This window comes from Camelina sativa, chromosome 13 (assembly GCF_030686135.1).
Source record: "Camelina sativa cultivar CO46 ecotype springtype chromosome 13, ASM3068613v1".
Taxonomy (NCBI): domain Eukaryota; kingdom Viridiplantae; phylum Streptophyta; class Magnoliopsida; order Brassicales; family Brassicaceae; genus Camelina; species Camelina sativa.
Genome location: NC_141892.1, coordinates 24,107,598 through 24,130,912, shown reverse-complemented (window position 1 = coordinate 24,130,912; position 23,315 = coordinate 24,107,598). Strand labels below are relative to the sequence as shown.

The window sequence follows — 23,315 nt, the reverse complement described above, 5'->3', positions numbered from 1 at the left end:
TAAATGATGCATATTTAGAAATTGAAAACTTTAAAAAGTTTTAGCTGTTTTATGAAATGTTATAGAATATTTTATCTCATTTTAGTATGAAGATACAACATAACAATTGTTTTATAGATATGAAGTTTAAGAGAAACATAGTTTACTATATCAGTATATATATATATATATATATATATATATATATATTTGTAAATCTACATGATTATTAATTTATGATATTATTAGGACCATATTTTATATGGAGATTTCAAAAAAAATATTATCTTATTATCTTACCGAATAATGTTACTTTTTATATTGTCCCGACTTAGAAATAACAAATTTTATTAGTTTATAATGTTTATTAATTTATTAATTTATAGAGTATTAATTTATTTTGGTTGAAATCAAGTTAGAATATTTCAAATAAGCTGAAGACATTACAGTTCAGCTTTATGGTTGACTATGTGTCTTTTGGACGAAAGACACACCATAATCATGTACATTTTTGTCAAGCTCAAAGAGAATCTATAAACATCTGTATTTTATTAAGAAAAATTACGTCAATTTATGCCATTAGGTGTTTAACGGCTTTCAATAGGTATGATGAATTTCAGAATTTTGGTTTAATTATTTTTTTTTTAATTTTATAAAATTAGTTTTTATAAATCTCCTAAAAAATGGTCTACTCAAACTTAGTAATGGTAACTCTCTAAAACTCTCTAACAAATAATATTTCTTCAGCCATTGAAAATATTCTAGGCACATATAATTATTGAACTGGTTGAGTGTATTTATTACAAATATAATACTAATAGACAAGTTGTTTAGTTGATTCACCACTATAGTATGTAGATATTTCAATAGGATTTAAATTTATTCCATATCGAAATAAATATCCTTTATCCTATAAAGCACAAGTCACTTGCCCGATAAAAACATGCCAAATAGATTTTTTCATAATTTATATTTCATAAAAACAAATTGAAATCAAGCAGAAAAAGAAATCTAAAAACTGTCCAAAACCTTTTATTTGTTTACACCTATTATTTGAGACAAATGAAAATAAAAAAGTTACGGTCCTACTTTTCCTCCAACTGTTCACCCATGATCTCCATCCCTGTTCTGCAACTATGAATTACAGTTTTATTGTTGAAAAAAAAAAGTTACAGTTCTATCTATTACATATTTTTATTTTCGTTTGTTTCCATTATTCCAAATCTCTTATGAAGCCAAAAAAAAAGACTTCCCTTCTTTCATTTTCTCTGTTTATTTTTCCATCTATCAAGAGTTTTTCTTTTGTAATTTTGTTATTATCTTTTACCACCAAAATTTTGTAGATCGCTAATTTAAATTGTCTTTTAAGTTGTTTTCATGTACTATTGCAATCGGCTAAAAAATGTTCATTGCTTTCACACCAATTCCACGATTAAAGCTTGATGAATAACATTGAACTCATGTCTCTAGCCATTATCATTCCCTATTCAGCATGGGCAACCAGTTTTTGTGTTTGTATAATACCCCTACAGTTTAGCAAACATCAGTTCAATTACAAAATTGATTTCTACAAGCTCATCTTTGATCTTAACATTGTCTTCCTTGCTTTTTGTGTGAATGTAGAGAATCATGGTGTAAAGTAAAAAAAGAAGTTCACCAAGAAGACGTTTTCACATCCAAAACTAAAGAAGCTTCTAGGACGATACACGAAAGAGAAGATGATCCCACCAGGTTACAAATTCTCTTGATTATAAAAACAACTAAAAAAATGTGAATAGAATACTCAATACTATACCATAATTAGAAAATTACAATAACTTAGTTATAGTGTCCCAAACTGAGAAATTGTTGTAATGTTTTAAAATTTTAACAAGCACAGTACATTTAATTCTGGGAGGCATAATACAATCTTTAGATGATAAATTTGTTGACATTTCACCTAATATTCTTTTTATTCGGTCGAATGACAAAGTATATGTGAAAACAAATATTATTACGTTTCACATATCCATCGTTACATTTAATTATGATACAATGCAGTATAACTGAAAATACATAATACATTGATGATAATTTCCGGTGCAAAGCACCGGGTTTACCACTAGTATTTTAATAAAGCGGTGTATATATAGGTTGTTTTGAAGAACATTAATGTCAGATTCTTTGACAAATTCACATATTAATTACTATAAATAATGTAGAATATCCAGATTTGTTAGAATGGAAAGGATCAATCAAATGTGAACTGGTTGTTTACACTGTACTGTACACTTAATCAAACCATTAAAACAAAATGTATTGAGTCGGTCCATTTACATAGGCGATAAGTAAATTACTATAACCAATTCGATTATATATGTGAAACAATTCATACAATAGTTAAAATTAATGTATACTTTTCGCATATGTTATTATGACTTGAATTTTTAAAAACGAAAATAATTTGTTCAATTTCTGAAAAAAATTATAACAGATCAAAAATTTAGGCTAAGTATACTTCTTTAAAAAATAGATATATTCAACAATAACTTTGACTGAGTTATGGATCTGAGCTTGAATATTTATTTTCAATTTCATACATTTTTTTTGTTGAAATGCATAATTTACATAATAAATTAAACTTTTCATAAATATTTTAAAATAACTTAACATGATATTCTTTTGAAAAAATGATAAAATATTGAAATTTTTTTTTTATAGATTATAAATTCCCTAATTTGATTCTTGTAAAACAAATATCTTAAATATACATATAACATACTTTAAGTGTGTAATGCATTATTTGATGCAATGAGTTATGATCTTTGTAATAGGCTGCAAATTAAATGTAAATATTAAGATTATATGATGATTTATTTTTTTGAGCAAAAATGAGTTATATTGATGAATGGTAATAATCGTAATACAATTGGTTTGAGAACCAGAAGGGAGGGGAAAAACACCCATAATAAAACATGTTTGAATTACAACCAAATTTAGCTAAGTGATGAGCAGTATTGTTATAGTCTCTATAAGCAAGTACAAATTGAGTCTGCTGAAACTTTGTTGATCATGCCTTGATATCTTCGACGATGCTAGTAATTGAGATATCCACTAGTTTACCATTGAGTATTCTAGTGATGGTCTTATTATCTCTTTCAAACATAATGTTTGTTAAACCTCTGATCCAGCTTTGTTGTATTGTCGCTAATAATGCCTTTGCCTTTGCTTATAGATTATACGATGATCTATAATGAAATATTTTTGTAAGAAAACAAACTAAGGGTATATTGTTGTAGCACAGGTCAAAATCCGACACTATATTATGAAATATTTGATAAAATAAAAAACTATACACCAACAAAAACAAATATTTAAATAAAGTAAGATGTAAATGTGTGTTTCTCTATAATAACATCATTAATTTTATTTTGTAAAAATAAATCTACTGTTTAAATTTTTTTAAAAACATCAGTTTGTGTTGTAGCATGAGTCATATAATATGTAACTATAATATGAAAGAATTAAAAAAACTAAGTACATTAAAGTAAACTATAAACAAGCTAATCATAATTAATTTTACAAAAATATAACATTTATATATATAATATATATCAAATTAGGGATTTTTGAATAAACAGAATTCATGGGTGATCTCAATTCTACCTGATGAACCCTTATGAGAAGTTTTAATATAATATCTCGCTTTAAAAAAAATATTTATCAAATTTAAGTTTTTATATAGGATAAACATTATTGAAATTATAGCATAGGAAATGATGTATAATTAATTATAACTATGAATCTTATTACAATACATATATAAACTAATAAAATATATTACAAAATTATTTTAAAATATATAAAATAAAGTTCAACTCATGCTACAACAAGGATGATAGTTTTTTTTTTTTTTAAATAGATACCGGTATATTCATATTTGTAGAGAACGGTACAGCTTGAGTTAAATTACATGAGAATAGATGGCCTAAGAATGAAACAAAACATTTTTCTCAATACAATCAAAGCATGGCATCTCAAGGGGGTTGGAAATTTTGAAACCAAAGGTAGAGGTAGGTGTCATGTATATGAGTTTGGACGACCGAGTCCTTTGCCAAATTGTCTAGTCCAATAAGTCGGCGCCTGAGTAGTAATTGGATCTCCTTCTTAATCCTTTCAACAGAGGAGAAGGTTGTGGTATGAAGCCTCACATTACGTTCTGTCCAGTAGAGGAGAGCCTGAAAGAGCAATTTACATATAACATTGAGCTTTCTGTTGGTGGTGGGTGATTTTATCCAGTCCAGATATCCGATAAAACCCTGTGCTTGCAGTGGAGGTCGAAGATGAGCAAAGAAGTCCAGCCATAACACCTTCGAGAAAGAGCATTGGAAAAATAGGTGATCCCGAGACTCCTCCCCTACGATACAAAGAAGGCAATCCGAGGGCACCTGCAGGTTCCAGCTTCTCATTCGATCCCTAGTTGTTAGCCTATCCAGAGTTGTCAACCATGTCATAAAAGTCATTTTCGGGATTTTCTCTTTAAACCAAACCTGGTTATGCCATGAGACCGAAGGACCAGCAGGATGGAGGTGGTTCCAAAGCTTTATGGATGAGAAGGATCCATTTTCCTGATCCGGAGTGAGCTTCCAAAAGAAGATGTCCTTTCCCAGATCAACTGAAGGTGGCAGATGATCATGGAGGCAAGATCTAAGCAGTTGAACTTGAGGGTTTCTCCCACGAGGGATGGACCAGTCCCCATTGACGACTGCCTGAGAGACTTTAGAATGGATCTCAAGACCTGTAACCCGTGGTCTAGCATCGCCAATGACCTCTAAAAGTGGTCCCAAACCAGTCCAATTATCATGCTAGAATATAGTATCGTTGCCCGAAACAATCTCACAAGTAATGAAAGGTCTTGCCAGTAAGCGTAGCTTCACAAGACGTCTCCAAATCCAACTACCACAAGTTCGAAAGTCAGCCGTCCAGAAACTTTTGCTCCTTATCAGATGCTTTTTAACCCATGAAACCCATAGGGAACCAACCTGAGAGAACAAAAGCCAAATTAACTTAAGTCCAAAAATTTGATTCCAATCCACCAATCTTCTTAGTACTAGACCACCCACTTTTTTGGGAGTGCAAACATTCTCCCATGAAACTTTTGCCCCTTGTGCCGACTCTGATTTCCCCTTCCACAAGAAGGCATTACAAATTTGCTCTAGTTCAGAGATGCATTTGCTCGGAAGCATGAAGATAGATGCCCAAAAGTTGATGGTGCTGCTGATAACTGATTGTAGTAGTTGCAACCGGCCAGCAAAGGAGAGGTGTCGATGAGTCCAATCAGATATACGAGCCTTGACTCTATCAATCAGTGGCCTGTAGTCAGTTTCTGAAAGCTTCTGAGTGATCAGTGGAACTCCAAGATATCTCACAGGGAGTGAACCATGAAGGAGGTTCAGTCTGGAGGCCATGTCAGTTATAGCAGTTCGATTGTTATCATCTAGGAAAAGGCATGATTTGGAGAGATTAACTCCTAGTCCTGATTCTAGTTTGAACTCAGCTAAAACATCAAGGATAGCTCTCAAAGAACCTTCATCTCCAGCGAAGAAAACTAGGAGATCATCTGCAAAGCTCAGGTGTGTGACTAACGGATCCATGCACAAGGGGTGAGGCTTGATCAATTCTTGCTCCACTGCTTGATCCAGCTTCCTTGATAACATATCCATGATCAGAGTAAATAGAGGAGCAGATATAGAATCACCTTGACGGAGACCCTTTTCACCCTTAAAATATCATATTAGCTCCCCATTTAAGGCCACTGAGAATGAAGGGGAGGTAAAGCACGCAACCAGCTAGTTAACAAAGACTTGAGGTAGTTCTAGAGCCTTAAGGACGTTTGCCAAGAACTCCCAATCCACATTGTCAAAGGCCTTAGATATGTCAATTTGGAGACATCCTCGCCTAATAGGACCATCCTTGTGGAAGTCGGTTACTAGCTCAGCCGCAAGCAGGACATTCTCACACAACAACCTTCCCTTTATAAACGCCACCTGGTTTCTTTGTACCGCCTGATCTGTAAACATACGGAGTCTCTTCGCAAGTATCCTCGAAATTATCTTGTATATGGTATTGCAGCAGGAAACCGGTCTAAACTCTCCCAGCTTTTCCGATACAACCACCTTCGATATTAGGGCAATTATAGTTGCATTCACCTGCTTGAGGAGTCTCCCTGTTTTGAAGAATTCCAAGACTGCTTCAATGACACTTGTCCCGACTGTTGTCCAAGAAGTGACAAAGAAGTCTGCAGTGAAACCATTTGGTCCAGGCGTTTTGTTGCGGGGAAGTGAGAACAATGCAACAGTTATCTCTTCTGGGCTTGGAATAGCTTGTAAACGCTCCGATAAAGAGCTGTTACATCTGAAGGTGGTCAACTCCTGAATTTCCCGGATAGATAAAGGCTGGACTGATCGGTTTCTGGTTCCAAGGAGCTGCTGGTAATAACCTATGATCATCCCTTTCAGCTGATCCCTATCCGTAATCCTCTCATCATCTTCATTCATAAGAGAGGTTATCTTATTCCTAGCTTGGTGTGCCTTGACTGATCTATGGAAGTAGCTAGTATTTGAGTCCCCTTCTTTGTACCAACGGATTCTTGATTTCTGCTTGAGAAAAGATTCATCTGCCTTAGATAGTTCTAGCCATTTCTTTTTAAGAACCTTTTCTTCTTGAAAAAGAATCTGGGAAGGAGTATTGAGGATTATGTTCTGGATTTCCACAAGGGCATCATGGGCTGCAGCGGTCCTTGCTTGGATATTATTGTAGCTTGATCTATTCAGTTCCTTACAGGTCATCTTGACTGCCTTTAGCTTTTGACATAATCCAAACATCAGTGATCCACTAGTAGTAGGACCGTTCCAAGCTTGATCCAATCGTTGAGCATACTCAGGATGAGTAGTGAAAAAGTTATAGAATTTGAAAGGGACCTTCCGCCGTTCCATGGGAGAATTTTCCACACAAGTCTGGAATTCCCCCATGCCATGAAGAGGAAGAGGGTAAGGGGGCATTGAGTAGTGGTCAGTGGCATGAAGTATTTGATTAAAATCACCAAGCAGGAGCCAAGGCTTGGTTCTTTGACTGTTGTACCTGTGAATCTCCTCCAACGTGGACCAAAGCTCCCTTCTTGCTATCATACAGTTGCGACCATATACGAATGAAACAGAGCAAGATTGTTTAGTAGAAGGATCGTATACCCCACAAGAAATAACCTGATCAGTCTTCTTATAGATAAAAACTGTTAGTGAGGGATCCCACACAACCCAAATGCGACCATTCAAAGCTTGTGCTGAGTAGTTGCATTCATATCGCCATCCAAGGAAAGTACGAGTCAAAATAGATACCGTATTCTCTTCTTGAACATGTGTTTCCCAAACGCCTCCTATAAGAGGTCTTTTAGATAAAACCCAATTCCTGAGCTCATCCTGTCTTTGGGTGGTATTTAAACCCGTGACATTATAACAGAAAATTTGTATCTTCTATAAGAGTCAATACGTATAAGACTCTAAACGTATTTAATTAGTACTAGGTTTAAGCTGTGTCTTAGTATATATATGTAAACATCTTCCATTCGATATACTAATTTCTATTCTCTTCATGGTATCAGAGCAGTACGCTCCTTAACCTAAACCTAAACATAAAAAAAAAAAAAAAATCCGCCGCTGCCATGTCCACCACACCCGAAACTTCAAACACATCCGATTCCATCACAATCAACCCAAACAATCAAAGTCTCCTTAGCCTCAACATGGCTAACATAACCAAACTCATACCCACCACCTACGTCATTTGGAAACTCCAAGTTCATGCGCTCATCAATGGACATGGACTTGCTGGTTATCTCGATGGATCCACTGAGATCCCGCCGGCTACGGTCACCGTTGGTGATGCTGTTTCTCCCAATCCGGCTCTTCTCCATTGGAAGCGTCAAGACAAGCTGCTTTACAGTGCTCTCCTTGGATCTGTCACTCCCACCGTCCAGTCTGCTCTCTCCCGAACCACTACTTCGGCCGAGATCTGGAAAAATCTTGCTGATACTTACGCTAAACCAAACAGGGGTCATGCGCGCCAGTTACGAGATCAGTTGAAACTCATTGCTAAAGGAACCAACACCATTGATGAGTACTTACATTGTCTCACGACACGTTTTGATGCTCTCGCAAATCTGGACAGTCCCATCGAACATGAGGACCAGATTGAGAAGATCCTCGATGGCCTTCCCGACGAGTATCGTCCTATTGTTGACCAGGTGGCTGCACGTGATACTTCTCCTACCATCACCTATGTTCATGAACGTTTGCTCAATCATGAAGGCAAGCTTCTCTCTAAGGCTACTCCACCGACGTTTCCTGTTACGGCGAATGTTGCTACCAATCGTCCTCGTCAACAATCTCGTGGTGGTCACAACAACAACAACAAGCGGTCCTCCCATCACTCCTCTGTCTCCAACTACGGGGGTGTGTCTCCCCATCAGTTCCATCAGCCGCTGTCCACTGGTGAGTCTCGAGGTTACAAAGGTCGGTGCCAAATCTGTTACACTCACGGACATAGTGCGAGGTGGTGTCCGCAGTTTCAGTCTCGTGCTACCTCCTCACCACAAAGCAGTCCTTTCCGTCCGTGGCAACCACGGGCTAATGTTGCTTTAGGCTCTCCCTATGATCCGAACCCTTGGATCCCTGACAGTGGTGCTAAGCATCACATGACGTCGGATTTGGCGAACCTCTCTGCTCACGCACCGTACACAGGTGGGGAGGATGTTGTTGTTGCCAATGGGTCTCCATTGGCTATTTCTCATACTGGTTCCAAACTTCTTCCCTCTCGCTCCCGTGATCTTCTTTTGAATAAAATTTTGTGTGTCCCTGACATTCATAAGAACTTGATCTCTGTATACCGGCTATGCAATGCTAATGGTGTCTCTGTTGCATTTTATCCTGCCTTCTTTCAGGTGAAGGATCTCAGTATGGGGGTTCTACTTCTTCAGGGCCGCACCAAGGATGAATTGTATGAGTGGCCATTTTGCCGCACCAAATGACTGCTTTGTCTACCTACACTAGTTCAAAAGCTCGTCTTTCGGTTTGGCATTCCCGTCTTGGCCATCCCTCTTCTTCTGTTTTAAACACCATGCTTTCTACTTTTGCAATTTCTGTTTTGGGTTCTCAAAGACATTTGTCTTGCTCCGATTGTTCTCTTAATAAAAGTCACAAACTTCCTTTTTCCCAAAATACTATTCAAACTACACGACCACTTGAGTGCTTATACTCCGATGTATGGACGTCTCCTGTTCTATCTGTTGATAATTTTAAGTATTATCTGCTCATCGTTGATCACTTCACAGATTATACTTGGCTGTATCCACTTAAGCGCAAGTCTGATGTCAAGGATGTCTTTGTTGCTTTTAAATCGTTGGCGGAGAATTGATTTCAACAGAAATAATGGCGGTGAATTTGTTGGCTTACGTAGTTTTCTACTTACTCATGGCATCACTCACTTGACCTCTCCACCTCATACGCCGGAACACAACGGCCTTGCTGAGCGCAAACATCGTCATGTGGTTGAGACAGGACTCACTCTCTTGTCCACTGCTTCGATTCCAACTTCATATTGGCTGTATGCCTTCACCACTGCCATCTATCTCATCAACCGTCTCTCTACACTGGTTCTTGGCCAGCGATCACCGTTTCAGATGTTGTTTCAAACTTCGCCAACCATTGACAAGCTTAAGGTTTTTGGTTGTCGTTGCTTCCCTTGGTTGAAACCGTACACGGCACACAAGCTTCAAAGTCCATCTCTCTTGTGTGTGTTTCTAGGCTACTCCGTCACGCAGAGTGCTTATCATTGTCTTCATGTTCCTTCTGGCCGGATTTATACTTCGCGGCATGTCACGTTTGATGAGACAGTGTTTCCGTTTGCCAAAGATACACCGCCACCATCTCCTCTTCCCACTGTTGCTTCGGTTCCTTCTTCACACTCTCTGGTTACTCCGGTCCCTTGCGATTCATCCTTTCCCTCGTCCTCTAGTGGAACCCCCGACATCATCCTTCACCCTGCACCACTGTCACCTCCATTACGCTTATCTCCGTCGTCGCCTCAGGTATCTTCTTCGCCTCACCTATCTCCTCTCCCTTCTCCTACTGAGCCCACTGCTCCACTAAATAGGCCACAAACCCTGGCCCGACAAAACATACGTCCAATTGAGCCCACTGCTCCCACTGAAAATGAATCGACCTCCGCCACTCCTGAGCAACAACACTCATCGTCTGAAACAACCGAACAGCCTCAACCACATCAACCACAAATAACTCAACCCGTTGAACCACCACAAAATGAAAACTAGAGCCAAAAATAACATCACCAAACCGAAACACAAACTTAATCTTCATGTTACAGTTCCACGTCAATACAGGGAACCACGAACTGCGGCTCAAGCCTTAAAGGATGATCGGTGGCATCCATCCATGTCTGATGAGTATAACGCCCAAATGGCTAATCAATCTTGGGATTTTGTTCCTCCACATCCTTCTCAAAATGTTATTGGTTCCCACTGGGTGTTCACAACCAAGTACCACCCTAATGGAGAGCTCAATCGGTATAAGTCATGTCTTGTTGCAAAGGGGTATCATCAACGCCATGGGGTCGACTATGCTGAGACTTTTAGCCCGGTTATTAAAACAACGACGATTCGCTTAGTTCTTGATGTTGCTGTTGCTCACTCATGGCCAATAAAACAGTTAGACGTCAACAATGCGTTTTTGCAGGGTGAGTTGACTGAAGAAGTTTATATGGAACAGCCCCAAGGTTTTGTTGATCCTACTCGCCTCATCGATGATCATAAAGTGTTGAAAGCTATGCTTTCAGGCAAGGTGGTGAGAACGACCCCCTCCGGCTTGTCGTTCACGAGTGGCTGTCTTCAAAGATTTCAATGGGGGTTTCCGAGCTTTTGTACTACGGTCAGTGTGATTATGTATAATGTAGATTATCACTTCGCATTTGATCATCAACGGACCAAATTTGGATATAATATTATTGATATCAATTGAATGGAGATTTAATTAGAGGAATTTAAAATTCAAAAATAATTTGTTAGAACAATATTGTCTCAAAACTATTTGTAGGCTTTGTGATATGCAACCCCTTCTGATCATGTGCATGTGATGTTTCCAACCGCAACAGTCATATAAACCTATCAGGATATTGAAAAACAAACTTTTCTCGTTGTTGAAAGTGATTCTACTTCTTGCAAAATGGACATGATCATGTTGACAAAAACGAACCTTCTTCTAGAAGAAACTGACATTCTCCTCACAAGTATCGCTGCGTTGAAACCCAATATAGGTCTTCCAGACAGAGTTCCAGTGACTAGTGAGAGAAGATGAACAATGAGCGAAGACAGTGAGGATTCAATTTTATAGAACAAGTCTTTTTGCATATCATCAGCATATGTGTGTACGGGAGACGAATCATTTTATCATTAATGTAATTGTTAATTTGTTAGAACAAGTTTCAAACAATGTATACTTGTATGTGTGAGAGAGTGAGATCTTGTAACGAAACAGTACTTTGTTTCCATGGGCATGGGAGACAATTTCGTCTAGCCCTCTCTGCGCAAAACAGAGTATTTGACAGTTTTTCTAAGAAAAAAATAGAATATATGTTTTAATAATAATCCAATTCGAGGAGGGTTGATATCAGAAATATCTCTAATTAGTATCCTTATTCGTAAGGTTTAATAGATTGAGAGGGTAACTAAATAAATATTGTAAACTAATGAATGAGCATCACATTAAAAAAAACCTTAAGTACTTTTTTCTTTTTTTCTTACAGAACTCTCTCTCTCTCTCTCTCTCTCTCTCTCTCTCTCGTTCCTTCGTCGAAGAAGATTCATCTCTTTGCTATTGGAAGATGAGTGGTACGGTGAAGGATGTCGCATCAAAGGCGGAGCTTGATAACTTGCGGCAGAGCGGCGCACCATTAGTGCTTCACTTCTGGGCTTCTTGGTGTGACGCTTCAAAGCAGATGGATCAAGTTTTCTCTCATCTCGCTACCGATTTCCCTCGTGCTCACTTCTTTAGGGTTCGTCTCTTTTATTCTCTCTTTCTTACCAATCAAATTCTTTTATTCTCTTTCAATGGTTTTTTTTGACGGTTTCTTCTTATATAGGTCGAAGCTGAGGAGCATCCTGAGATATCTGAGGCTTACTCTGTTGCTGCTGTGCCCTATTTCGTCTTCTTCAAGGTAGATTTATGGGTTTCTTATTTCCTATGATTTGATCGAATGTTTAGGATTTAGGGTTTTTGTTTTGATTGGTTAGATTACTTAAACCTGATTAGCTAATCTGGTAGAAAAAGAAGATGATTCCACAAACATTCTAGCTTTAGAGTTGGAAGAAGACATGATTAGCAGTACTCCTTGATGCAATCATACTTATATGATTCTTTGTTTTGTTTTGTTTGGTTCCCTTAACAATCTAGCTCCTGAGTTGGAAGCAGAGATTATTAGCAGTACTACTTGATTCAATCATACTTGTTCATTCTTTGTTTGGTTGCAATTTTCTGTCTTTATAGCATTGAGAGTTTGTTCAAAGCTTGAATCTTTGTCACTGCTCTGTAGTGGTTGTTCTGAAAGTTGGTACTCATCCTGACTGTGAATTCGTTTCTTTTCCTCTTATTGAAGGATGGCAAAACTGTGGATACACTTGAAGGGGCAGATCCATCAAGTTTAGCTAATAAGGTTGGCAAAGTTGCTGGTTCTAGTACTTCTGCGGAGCCTGCTGCTCCTGCTAGCTTAGGTTTGGCTGCTGGCCCAACGATTCTTGAAACTGTGAAAGAGAATGCGAAAGCTACTGTACAAGACCGTGCTCAGCCTGTATCTGCCTCCGATGCTCTCAAGAATCGTTTGGAAAAACTCACTAATTCTCACCCTGTCATGTTATTCATGAAAGGTACTCCTGAGGAGCCTAGGTGCGGGTTTAGCAGGAAAGTAGTTGACATATTGAAAGAGGAGAAGGTTGAGTTCGGGAGCTTTGACATACTTTCAGACAACGAAGTGAGAGAGGGTTTGAAGAAATTCTCTAACTGGCCAACGTTTCCTCAGCTGTACTGCAACGGAGAGCTTCTTGGTGGAGCTGATATCGCTATTGCGATGCATGAGAGTGGTGAATTAAAAGAATCTTTTAAAGATCTTAGTATCACTTCAGTTGGTTCGAAAGCAAGTCAGGATGAAGCTGGAAGAGGAGCGGTAAGTTCAGGCAACACGGGCTTAAGTGAGACCCTCCGGGCTCGGCTTGAAGGTCTGGTCAATTCCAAACCAGTTATGCTGTTTATGAAAGGAAGACCGGAAGAACCAAAGTGTGGGTTTAGTGGGAAAGTGGTTGAAATTCTCAACCAAGAGAAAATCGAGTTTGGGAGTTTCGATATACTCTTAGATGACCAAGTTCGTCAAGGGCTTAAAGTGTATTCAAACTGGTCGAGCTATCCTCAGCTCTACGTGAAAGGCGAGCTTATGGGTGGGTCAGACATTGTCTTGGAGATGCAAAAGAGCGGTGAACTGAAAAAGGTTTTGTCTGAGAAAGGGATCACTGGAGAACAGAGTCTTGAAGATAGATTGAAGGCGTTGATAAACTCCTCGGAAGTGATGCTGTTCATGAAAGGCTCACCAGATGAACCGAAATGCGGATTTAGCTCCAAAGTTGTGAAATCACTCAGAGGAGTAAACGTGAATTTCGGATCGTTTGATATCTTGACTGATGAAGAAGTTAGGCAAGGGATTAAGAATTTCTCAAACTGGCCAACTTTTCCTCAGCTTTACTACAAAGGGGAGCTAATTGGAGGATGTGATATCATTATGGAGCTAAGTGAGAGTGGTGAGCTCAAAGAAACTCTATCAGAGTAAGTAAGATAGTCTTTCTGTGCTTTGTCATGGTAAGAGAGAACATTTTCAAGTTCTGGTAATAATATGTTTAGGTTACAAGCTCTGTCTTGTTATTTCTATGGCTTGAATCTATCAGAGACCTATGACATTTTTTTTGTATCAACTTAAGCTTATGCCTTTTTTTATCTTTTAAAAACATGCTTTTTAAATCGAGCAAAAAACCAAAATTCAAGACATTATTTAAATACGTACCCGGTTTAAAATAGAACAAAGAAAGGTTGAAGCGACGGCTAGGATTAACTCTAATCACTCTGTCTGGAGAGTTCTTTAAGATCTAACGACTGGTATTAAACTCCTTTACGTCATCAAACCGAAATTTCTTAAAATCAAAGGGAAATGAAATATATTTTAAAAGGTTTTGAATACTTTTACAGGGTTTAGACCAAAGCAAAATGAAATAATTTTTCTAGACCAAAACGAAATGAAATAGGTTAAAAAAAAGTTTTACAAGGTTTTTTTATAAGATTTTATATGGTTTTAAAAAGCTTTAAGAAGGTTTTTTTATAAGGTTTTAAATAGATTTTAAAATATTTTGAGAAGGTTTTACTTTTACAAGGTTTTATAAGAATTTAAAAGATTTAAACAAAGATTTCTAGTTTTCTACAAAATTTTTACAAGGTTTCGAAAATATTTTAATTTTGTTTTTAACAGATTTTAAAACGTTTTTGAATTTCCATCGAGATGACCATAAACACCGAAGCTGTAGCAATGAGTTTTGAAAAGCTCACGCCAAGCATCGTAATTCATTTTTTGCATATCGAGTACAATGGGGATGTGTGACTTAATATGAGTCACGGTGAAACCTTTGTGAGCCGGTTGAGCCATCGGAAAAACGAGTTAAACAGAGAGAATAAAAGAGAGAGTAAAAACAGAGTTTGTGAAGAGAAAGAGTAACGAGAGAAGGGGAACGAGAGGAGGAGGAAGAAGAAAGAGGCGGCGATGTTTTTTATTTTTTTATTAGAGCTCTGACACCATGTTACAAAGGAAAACTCAATGCCCTTCTCATTATATTATGTCACGTATATATACAAGTGTGGATGAATGTTGTGCAAGTAATATCACACACATATGGAAACAGAATATTATGTAATCCCTTGTCTATCACTCCCCCGCAGTCGCATTGGCAACGCCTCTATACTCAGCTTCAGCACTGGAATGGGAGACGGTGTGCAGGCGCTTGGCAGACCATGAAATGAGCTTGTCACCGTGGAAGATGCAGTAGCCTGAAGTGGAGCGTCGGGTCGTAGGACAGCCCGCCCAATCAGCATCAGTGTAAGCAACTAAACCAGTGGATGTGGTTGGATATAGCTGGAGTCCAAAGTCAAGCGTGCCTTTAACATACCGAAGAATACGTTTAAGTGCTTTAAAATGAATCTCACGTGGATCATGCATAAATAAGCAGACTTGTTGGACGGCAAAAGAGATGTCCTGGTGAGTGAAGGTTAAATATTGTAGGGTGCCAGCGAGGCTCCGGTAGAGCGTTGGGTTTGCGACAGAGGGACCAACGGCGGCTTCGAGTTTGGTGTGAGTATCGGCCGGCGTTGTGCAAGGGTTGCAGTGTGTCATGTTAGCACGATGTTAGAATATCCGCCGCATAGTTGCGTTGATTGAGAAATAGGCCAGAGGTGTTCCTTTTGATGGCGATACCGAGAAAGTAGTGAAGCTCCCCAAGGTTGGTCATCTCAAATTCTTTGCTGAGGGAAGAAATGATCTGGTTGAGTAGTTGTGTTGACGAAGCTGTGAGACCAATATCATCAACATAGAGAAGAAGATATGTCGTGCCAGTGTTGTGATGGTAAACAAAAAGAGACGAGTCAAATTTGCTCTGGACAAAACCAATGCGACGTGCATACTGAGCGAAGTGGTGATTTCAAGCTCTTGGAGCCTGTTTGAGGCCGTAGAGGGAACGCCGGAGTAAGCAGACGTAGTCAGGTTTGTCTGGATCACGAAATCCCGGTGGTTGATGCATGTACACCGTTTCATCAAGGGTGCCTTTGAGGAAGGCATTTTTCACGTCTAGTTGGTGGATCAGCCATTTGCGAGAGAGAGACAGTTCAAGAACGAGGCGGATGGTGGCTGGCTTGACGACGGGGCTGAAGGTCTCGTCACAATCGATACCCACTTCTTGAGATTTTCCATTCGCCACCAAGCGTGCTTTGTACCTAGAAAGATTGCCATCTGAACCAAATTTATGGGTAAAAAGCCACATTGAACGCACAATGTTAGTGTTCTCGGGCCGTGGTACAAGATCTCACGTCCTCTTTTTAATTTGAGCGTTATACTCCTCATGCATGGCTGGATTCCAGTTTGGATCCTCTAAGGCTTTAAGATGAGAGGAAGGAAGAGGAGAGAGGGTGGTAGTATGAAGAGATAGTGGTTGTCTAGGTTTAGAGATACCTTGTTTACTGCGTGTCATCATAGGGTGAGATGGCGCAGGTGGAGGAACCACTTGTGGAGCGGGAGCCGGCAAGGGTACCAGTACCAGAGAGGGAGGCGGCTCAGGAATGGCCAAGGGTTCCGGTGTTTGGATGGGGTTGAGACAAAGAAGAGGTGAAGGTGACAAAGGCACGGGTGGTTCAGGAGTGGCAGGAGGAGTGTTTGGAACATTTTTGGAGAAAGGGAAGTTTGACTCGTCGAATATAACATGACGAGAGATAATTACCTTGCGAGTGGTAAGATCAAGGCAGCGGTATCCTCTGTGATTAGGTGGATATCCGAGGAATGCCAAGCTATAGAACGAGGAGCGAGTTTATTAGGTGTGACGGGAAGGAGATTTGGGTAACATAAGCAGCCAAACACCAGAAGATGATCATATGTGGGTGGTTTGTTGAAGAGTTTTTCGAAGGTAGTTGAATTGTTGATGGAGGAAGATGGTAGGATGTTGAATAGGTGAGTTGTCAGCATAAGTGCCTCAACCCAATATGGAGGAGGCATTGATGCTTGAAACAAGAGGGAACAAACACAATTGTTAAGTGTGTGGAGAGTGCGTTCGGCTTTGCCGTTTTGTTTAGAAGTATGAGGACAAGAGAAGCGAGGGACGATGCCATGAGTGGAGAGATGAGTGAGAAACGTTTGGTTTTGATATTCACCACCATTATCGCATTGTAAAGCTTTAATGTTGTGGCCAAATTGATTAGACACATAAGCCATAAATGTTAAAAAAGTTGAGAAAACGTCGGACTTTTTGCGCAAAGGAAAAACCCAAAGAAAATGAGTAAGATGATCAAGATAAATAACATAGTATTTTATTCATGTGATGCTGGGAACTGGTGAGGTCCAGACATCAGAATGAACAATTTCAAAAGTTCAGAAACATGAGAAATAACAGAATCAAATGGTAATCGAGTGTGTTTCCCCAACTGACAAGCATGACAAAGAGGCATGTCAGTTTTAGAACAATTTATTGAACGAGAAGAAATAAGAGAGTTAAGAGTTGTGTTTCCCAAGTGTCCAAGACGACGATGCCACAACAAAGTGTTGGGAACCTTTGAGAGCATGGCTTGTGGAATGATAGAAGATGGAGTGGCTGATGGTGGTGAAGTGATGGAGTATAGAGGACCGATGCTATTACATCGGAGAAGTGGGATCCGAGAACGAAGGTCCTTAATACACAAACCAAACGGGTCAAATTCCACAGAAACAAGGTTATCTATAGTGAATTGGCGACCCAAAACAAGGTTTTTGATAATAGAGGGACAAACAAGCACATTTCCAAGATGCAAAGGTCAGTTTTTAGAAAAAAATGATAAATAACCAAAAGAAGTTGTGGGAATAGAGGAGCCATTACCGACGACAATCGATGGGGAGGAGCTCGAATTAAAAAGAGAATGTAGGGTACCTGGCTGTGACGTGAGGTGAGACGTAGCACCGGTGTCCATGTAGCAATTGCCGTCAATTGGATCTTGCACCGTCATAGTTCCCAACGCCGCAGCAAGACTTGGCGGAATTTGTGTTGGTTGGACAGCTGGTGGTGGTGTTTACGGAGAAGATCCGAGAACGCCGGCAGCGGGATTGGACGTGGTCATATACGCCATGGGAGGTTGTTGGGGCCAGTTCCGTTGTGGCCACTGTGGTGCGGATGCCGTTGTTTGGAACCATGGAGGTGGCATGTGCCAGTTGTTGCCCCAGTTCCATTGTTGGCGACCACGTCCTCTGCCGTTGTAACCATGTCCGCGGCCACGTCCTCTACCATCGTTTTAGTTACCGCCAGGGGGGTTGTTGTGACGGGGATTTCTGTCGTTGCTGTTGTTTCCACCGGGGAAAGTATACAATGCACTATGAGATGAAGACCCGATGGTGGTCAATGTGCCGGTTTTGATCTGTTTGGAGAGACGACGCTCCTCCTCAACCAGCATGGAGCGAGCAGTAGCAAACGATGGAAACGGTTGGCGATGACGGATGATGTTGTTGATGTTGTCATATTTCTCGGTGAGGCCATTGAGCATGTGCGTGACAACGACTCGTTCCGTGACAAGAGAATCAACGTTAGCTAAGAGATCGGAGAGTGTCTTTAGCTTTTGACAGTAGTCATGGACGGAGAGGTCACCGATGGTAAGGGAACGAAGTTCATTGTCAAGTTGAATTGCACGCGCCTCCTTGTTGTCGCGGAAGAGATTCTCGATGGATGTCCAGATCTGACGAGCGCTGCTACGGGTTTTAAGGATGGTGTCGAGAAGAGAAGGGGAGATGGTGCCGTAGATCCACATTTTGACGATGTCGTCACGGTCCTTCCAAGGAGTGTCGTCGTCGTTGGCTGGAGTGGAAGTACCAACGAGATGACCGTAAACACCGAAGCTGTAGCAATGAGTTTCGAAAAGCTCACGCCAAGCATCGTAATTCATTTTTTGCATATCGAGTATAATGGGGATGTGTGACTTAATATGAATCACAGTGAAAACTTTGTGAGCCGGTTGAGCCATCGGAAAAACGAGTTAAACAGAGAGAATAAGAGAGAGAGTAAAAACAGAGTTTGTGAAGAGAGAGAATAACGAGAGGAAGAGGAAGAAGAAAGAGGCGGCGATGTTTTTTTTTTTTTTTTTTTTTTTTATTAGGGCTTTGATACCATGTTACAAAGGAAAACTCGATGCCCTTCTCATTATATTATGTCAAGTATATATACAAGTGTGGATGAATGTTCTCCAAGTAATATCACACACATATAGAAACAGAATATTATGTAATCCCTTGTCTATCATTCATAATCCCTTGTCTATCATCTACAATATTTTATAAGGTTTTGAATAGATTTTACAAGGTTTTAGGTGGGTTTTACCAAGTTTTACAAATATTATAAAATGTTTTTAAAAGATTCTTATAAACATTTCAATTTTTATATTCCTGTTGTAGTTGTATTTGAAGTCATGATGAAAAAAGCTTGTGAATTTTACATTTCAAAATTTACAAGAAGTGTATGTCTTTGGACGAGGAGTCACGAGGACCAAATCTATCATAAACACAATCGAGCCAAAGGATATTTGTATTATTGAAAACAAGTCATTAAGCTTTATGCGTTACTATTGTTTTGGTTTTGTTGGACGAGGACGAATCTTTTTTATACGTTTTGATTCGTGGGGGTCTGTGGTATACACGTCAGATGCAAAGTCATTCAATCTTGCAAGCTAAAAGATCAGGATAACATTGTTACCGTGTGTTGCATTCTTTAGGCAACAGAGATCCATTGGGGGAATTTCGACAAGTTATATCCAAACACATTTTTAGCTCTTTTTTGTTCTCTGTTTCTTTCCATGTTTCTAATCGTTGCATCTCCATCATTTTCTATAGAACATAAAAAAAAAAAAAAAAATGTATTCAATTGATTATAAGCTGGGATTCTGTTGAAACCCTAGGAATGTCTTTCAACCCGTCGATCGTCATCTCCTTCGCAAGCTCGAAGGTGGATTCAAACTCGCAGGTTAACCTCAGAGAGATTGTTGCAGTCTTTAAACAGTTGGAGTTTGCTAGGAGGTATGTCAAGAACTCTTCCTCTTCTGATCTATCTGCATATCCATTCCACTCAATATCCTCGAGTTGTGACGACACGCATCCAGGAACAAAACTCGGTTGAATCCATGAAAGAGGAAGATCCTTGGTGGTATATTCCTGCGAAAAGCAAAAACCGCAATATATATTAGGCATATATCAAACACAAACATGCAACCTTACTTCTTTTAACACATCTGCAAAGTTGGAGGCAGGAGGGAGGACACGTACGCAATTGATCACAAGAGTTTTTAGTTTCGGAGAATTTTCAAGAAACAGTAGAGTTGGTTTCACCCAGTCTGTTTCTTCTGGAAGTATCTCACAGTCTATAAGCCGAGAAAATTTGATAGTGCTACAACACACAACCTGTGATGAACAAAGCCAACATATCAGCACGCAGCTAGATGCAACAATGAGATCACAAGCAAGGAGACGAAAGAGAGAGAGAGAGAAGAGAGAGCTACCGTTGCAGCAGTCAAAAACAAGGCAAGAGACGAGACCGATGAAAGAGATCTTAGAAACTTGTCATCAGGATAGTAAGAAGCAGTGTCGATAACTGCACTATCAAGACCAGGCAGCTCCATCGAGCAAGAGTCTCCCGAAGAGTCACGGAAGTCAAAGTGTGTTAATGCCGGAGTAACTATAACCAAGTACCTACCAGTATCTCCTACACCACAGCCGTATCTATAATTTCTATAGGATAAGGACGATAAATTAGGCACTTCCACACGAAACCTCGTGACATTGTCATCCTTGTCATTTCGTTTGACGCACAGTGTCGCAAGAATAGGGCAGCTCGCCAAGAGCCTAACCAGAGAATCATCGTCTTTGTAAACCACATAGTCAAGCTCGAGGAATCTGAGGGATGGGAGGGAAGCGGAAGAAGGAACATCCACGAGAATCTTGTCGGAGAGAGTCAGTATCACGAGAGATTTGCAGGAGTAAAGGGTATTGGGCAAGCTGGCTGGATCAACGGCGGACCAGAGGAGTTTGAGTTTTATCTCAAGCACCCAGCGATCAACGGCGTTTGCAACCCACTTCCCGACATGAGCATCGGTAGGACAACTTGGACCGAGTTCAATACACAAGCTGCGAATTACGGGTGCTCTGTGGAGTTGCAGTGAATTTTCAAGAAACCACCAAACGCTCTTTTTGCTTTCAACCTCCACTGCTTTCTCATGCTCATGCTCATCATCGTCCACATGCTTATCATCATCATCATCATCATCATCATCACTATCCTCCTCCTCTTCGATGGTGTCTTTGTACTCAAGTCTCTGTTTCATCGTCCAAACAGAGAACCATCGTTTGGACAGAAACATGGTGGCCACTGCGTCTTTTGTCGGAACAAGATCCAAGATTATTACGAGCAAATCATCGGGCAATGCACTAATCCTGTCTTCAGGAACGGTTTCTTTAATTCCCGCATCACAATTAACGGTTTGTAACATCTTTGGATCTTCACAACCTAAAAGAGAAAACTTTGTAATAATCGTTCTCTTTCGTTTTTGGACGACTTGTCAACTCATGGCTAAACCCTATCAAATATTCCCCTTTTATATTACAGAGATAAAGTTAAATTAGCATTTTAGAGATAACTTAAAAATATTTATTTTTCTTTTTAATCAAAATATGGGATATTTCCTTTTCTCAAATTCACAACCAGCGGGATCAGAGAACAACGAATAAGAACAAAACAAATAATTTTACCTTTTGATAGGGTATGGGAAAGAATGAATGAATCAATCAATCAAGCTGCATAATTTAGACTGGAACGCAGCAATTGTCAATTTGGGGAAGAACAGAGCCGGGCCAAAAACTTCGGGTTAATGGGCCGGATTTAAATGTTTTTCAATGCGTCTTCTAAATAACCACAACAAAAACGCTGCGTTTCTTTATATGTATGTTTTATGAGATGCTATAATAAATAGGAATCAAAACTAGGTGTGGGCATAAAAACCGTACCCGAATACCCAACCCAGAATCCGACCCAAAAAACTGGGTCCGGGCTGGGTACGGGTTTGCCTATAAAACCCTATTGAGTTCTATTTTCTAATATCCGTGAGTTCGGGTTAGGGTCGGGTAATACACAGTACCCGTTTGGATACCCATTAAACCCGAACATATAAACATATTTATAATATTTATCATTAATATAATACAATTACCCCAAAATTATGATTATAATTTTGAATATTTCATTTAGTTTTATACCTAAATATCAAAAATAATCAAAATATCTAAAATATTTTGTTATGTAAGTCAAAATTTAACTAAATTTATTTAAATTTAATTATATTTTTTCGGGTACCCGGTAGTTCGGGTACTAATCGGGTTCTAAAATTTGTAAACCAAACCGACCCGAACCCGATAGTACCCAAACCGAACCAAACCCATATATCTAAAAATACCCAATGGGTTCTATTTTTCTAAATCCGTTTACCCGAACCCGAATGAGTAATACCCGAACCCGAACGGGTTACCCTAATGCCCAACCCTAATCAAAACAATGAAACAACCGAGACCAAAAGAAGTTCTAGAAGATTACAAATATCAGATAAACTTGCACAATAGAAAACGTGGCCAACAAGTACCTTTTAGGATGAGTTAGCAGACAAACAGCGTTATTTCCGTAACGTTGACGAACATCCACCTCTTTTATTCCTTCACTAGCTTAAGTGCTTAACTTCACGCGCCTCACACCTTAGTCTTCCTATCGTTGACTCCGCACGTGCTACTACCATCTCATCCTACATCACGCGGTGACAACATCCCTGCTACGATCGAGAACCCATATGCACAGAAGTGTTTGTAACAAAAGCTGCATCTCTTTCACACATCCTGCGTTTTCTTGGCGAAGGAAGACTATGTATGGACTCTGTTGTATTGTATCCCTCAGGTACTCCGGAAAAGCTTGACACAGGCAGATCTAAGGTACTCAGCTTCGAAGCTCTGATCCAGGACCACCAAACAAATTTCGCCTATGCCATTTCTCTCCTCAGAAAGGCGCATGAAGCTCTAATTCTCGAAGTAGAAGACCAGCAGCATCAGCTCCTCTTGGGCGAGGCTGAAGGCATGTTCTGTTTAATTTTCACAGCAAATTTATCATAACCTACGTAGTAAAATAGCAATACGCTATTGTGTACAGAGATGACGAATTGTTAGACTTCAGAAGCTCATCTCATATTCATTAAACTCTAGAACAAAACCTGTGATTCCTATAGTTACCAACTCGCAAGGGAATGAAAATTTCTACCGCTATGTACCATTCAAATTAGAAACGAAAAATTCAATGACGATGATGCATTTTGCGTGGGATTAATTGGTAACTACGCTGCTGCGATTACTGCCAGTTCCAGCAGAAGCAGCATGGAGTCCGACAAAAAAAACTAGCATAGCGC

General features: G+C 39.5%; 2 protein-coding genes across 2 annotated transcripts; one reads left to right on the top strand and one right to left on the bottom strand.

Moving 5' to 3' along the window:
- The first annotated feature begins 11,767 nt into the window (after positions 1 to 11,767).
- LOC104737354 (monothiol glutaredoxin-S17) lies at positions 11,768 to 14,084 on the top strand. The gene is made up of 3 exons (XM_010457515.3): positions 11,768 to 12,078; positions 12,166 to 12,240; positions 12,679 to 14,084. The coding sequence occupies exons 1-3, from the start codon at positions 11,773 to 11,775 to the stop codon at positions 13,894 to 13,896; spliced, it is 1,599 nt and encodes a 532-aa protein (XP_010455817.2). The 5' UTR covers positions 11,768 to 11,772; the 3' UTR covers positions 13,897 to 14,084.
- A 5,479-nt stretch (positions 14,085 to 19,563) lies between these two features.
- Positions 19,564 to 21,485, bottom strand: LOC104747843 (putative FBD-associated F-box protein At1g05080). The gene is made up of 3 exons (XM_087481928.1): positions 20,379 to 21,485; positions 20,146 to 20,280; positions 19,564 to 20,034 (listed from the first exon to the last, which is right to left on the bottom strand). Exons 1-3 carry the CDS (start codon positions 21,363 to 21,365, stop codon positions 19,744 to 19,746), a joined length of 1,413 nt encoding a protein of 470 aa, XP_087338054.1. The 5' UTR covers positions 21,366 to 21,485; the 3' UTR covers positions 19,564 to 19,743.
- Positions 21,486 to 23,315: the final 1,830 nt, after the last annotated feature.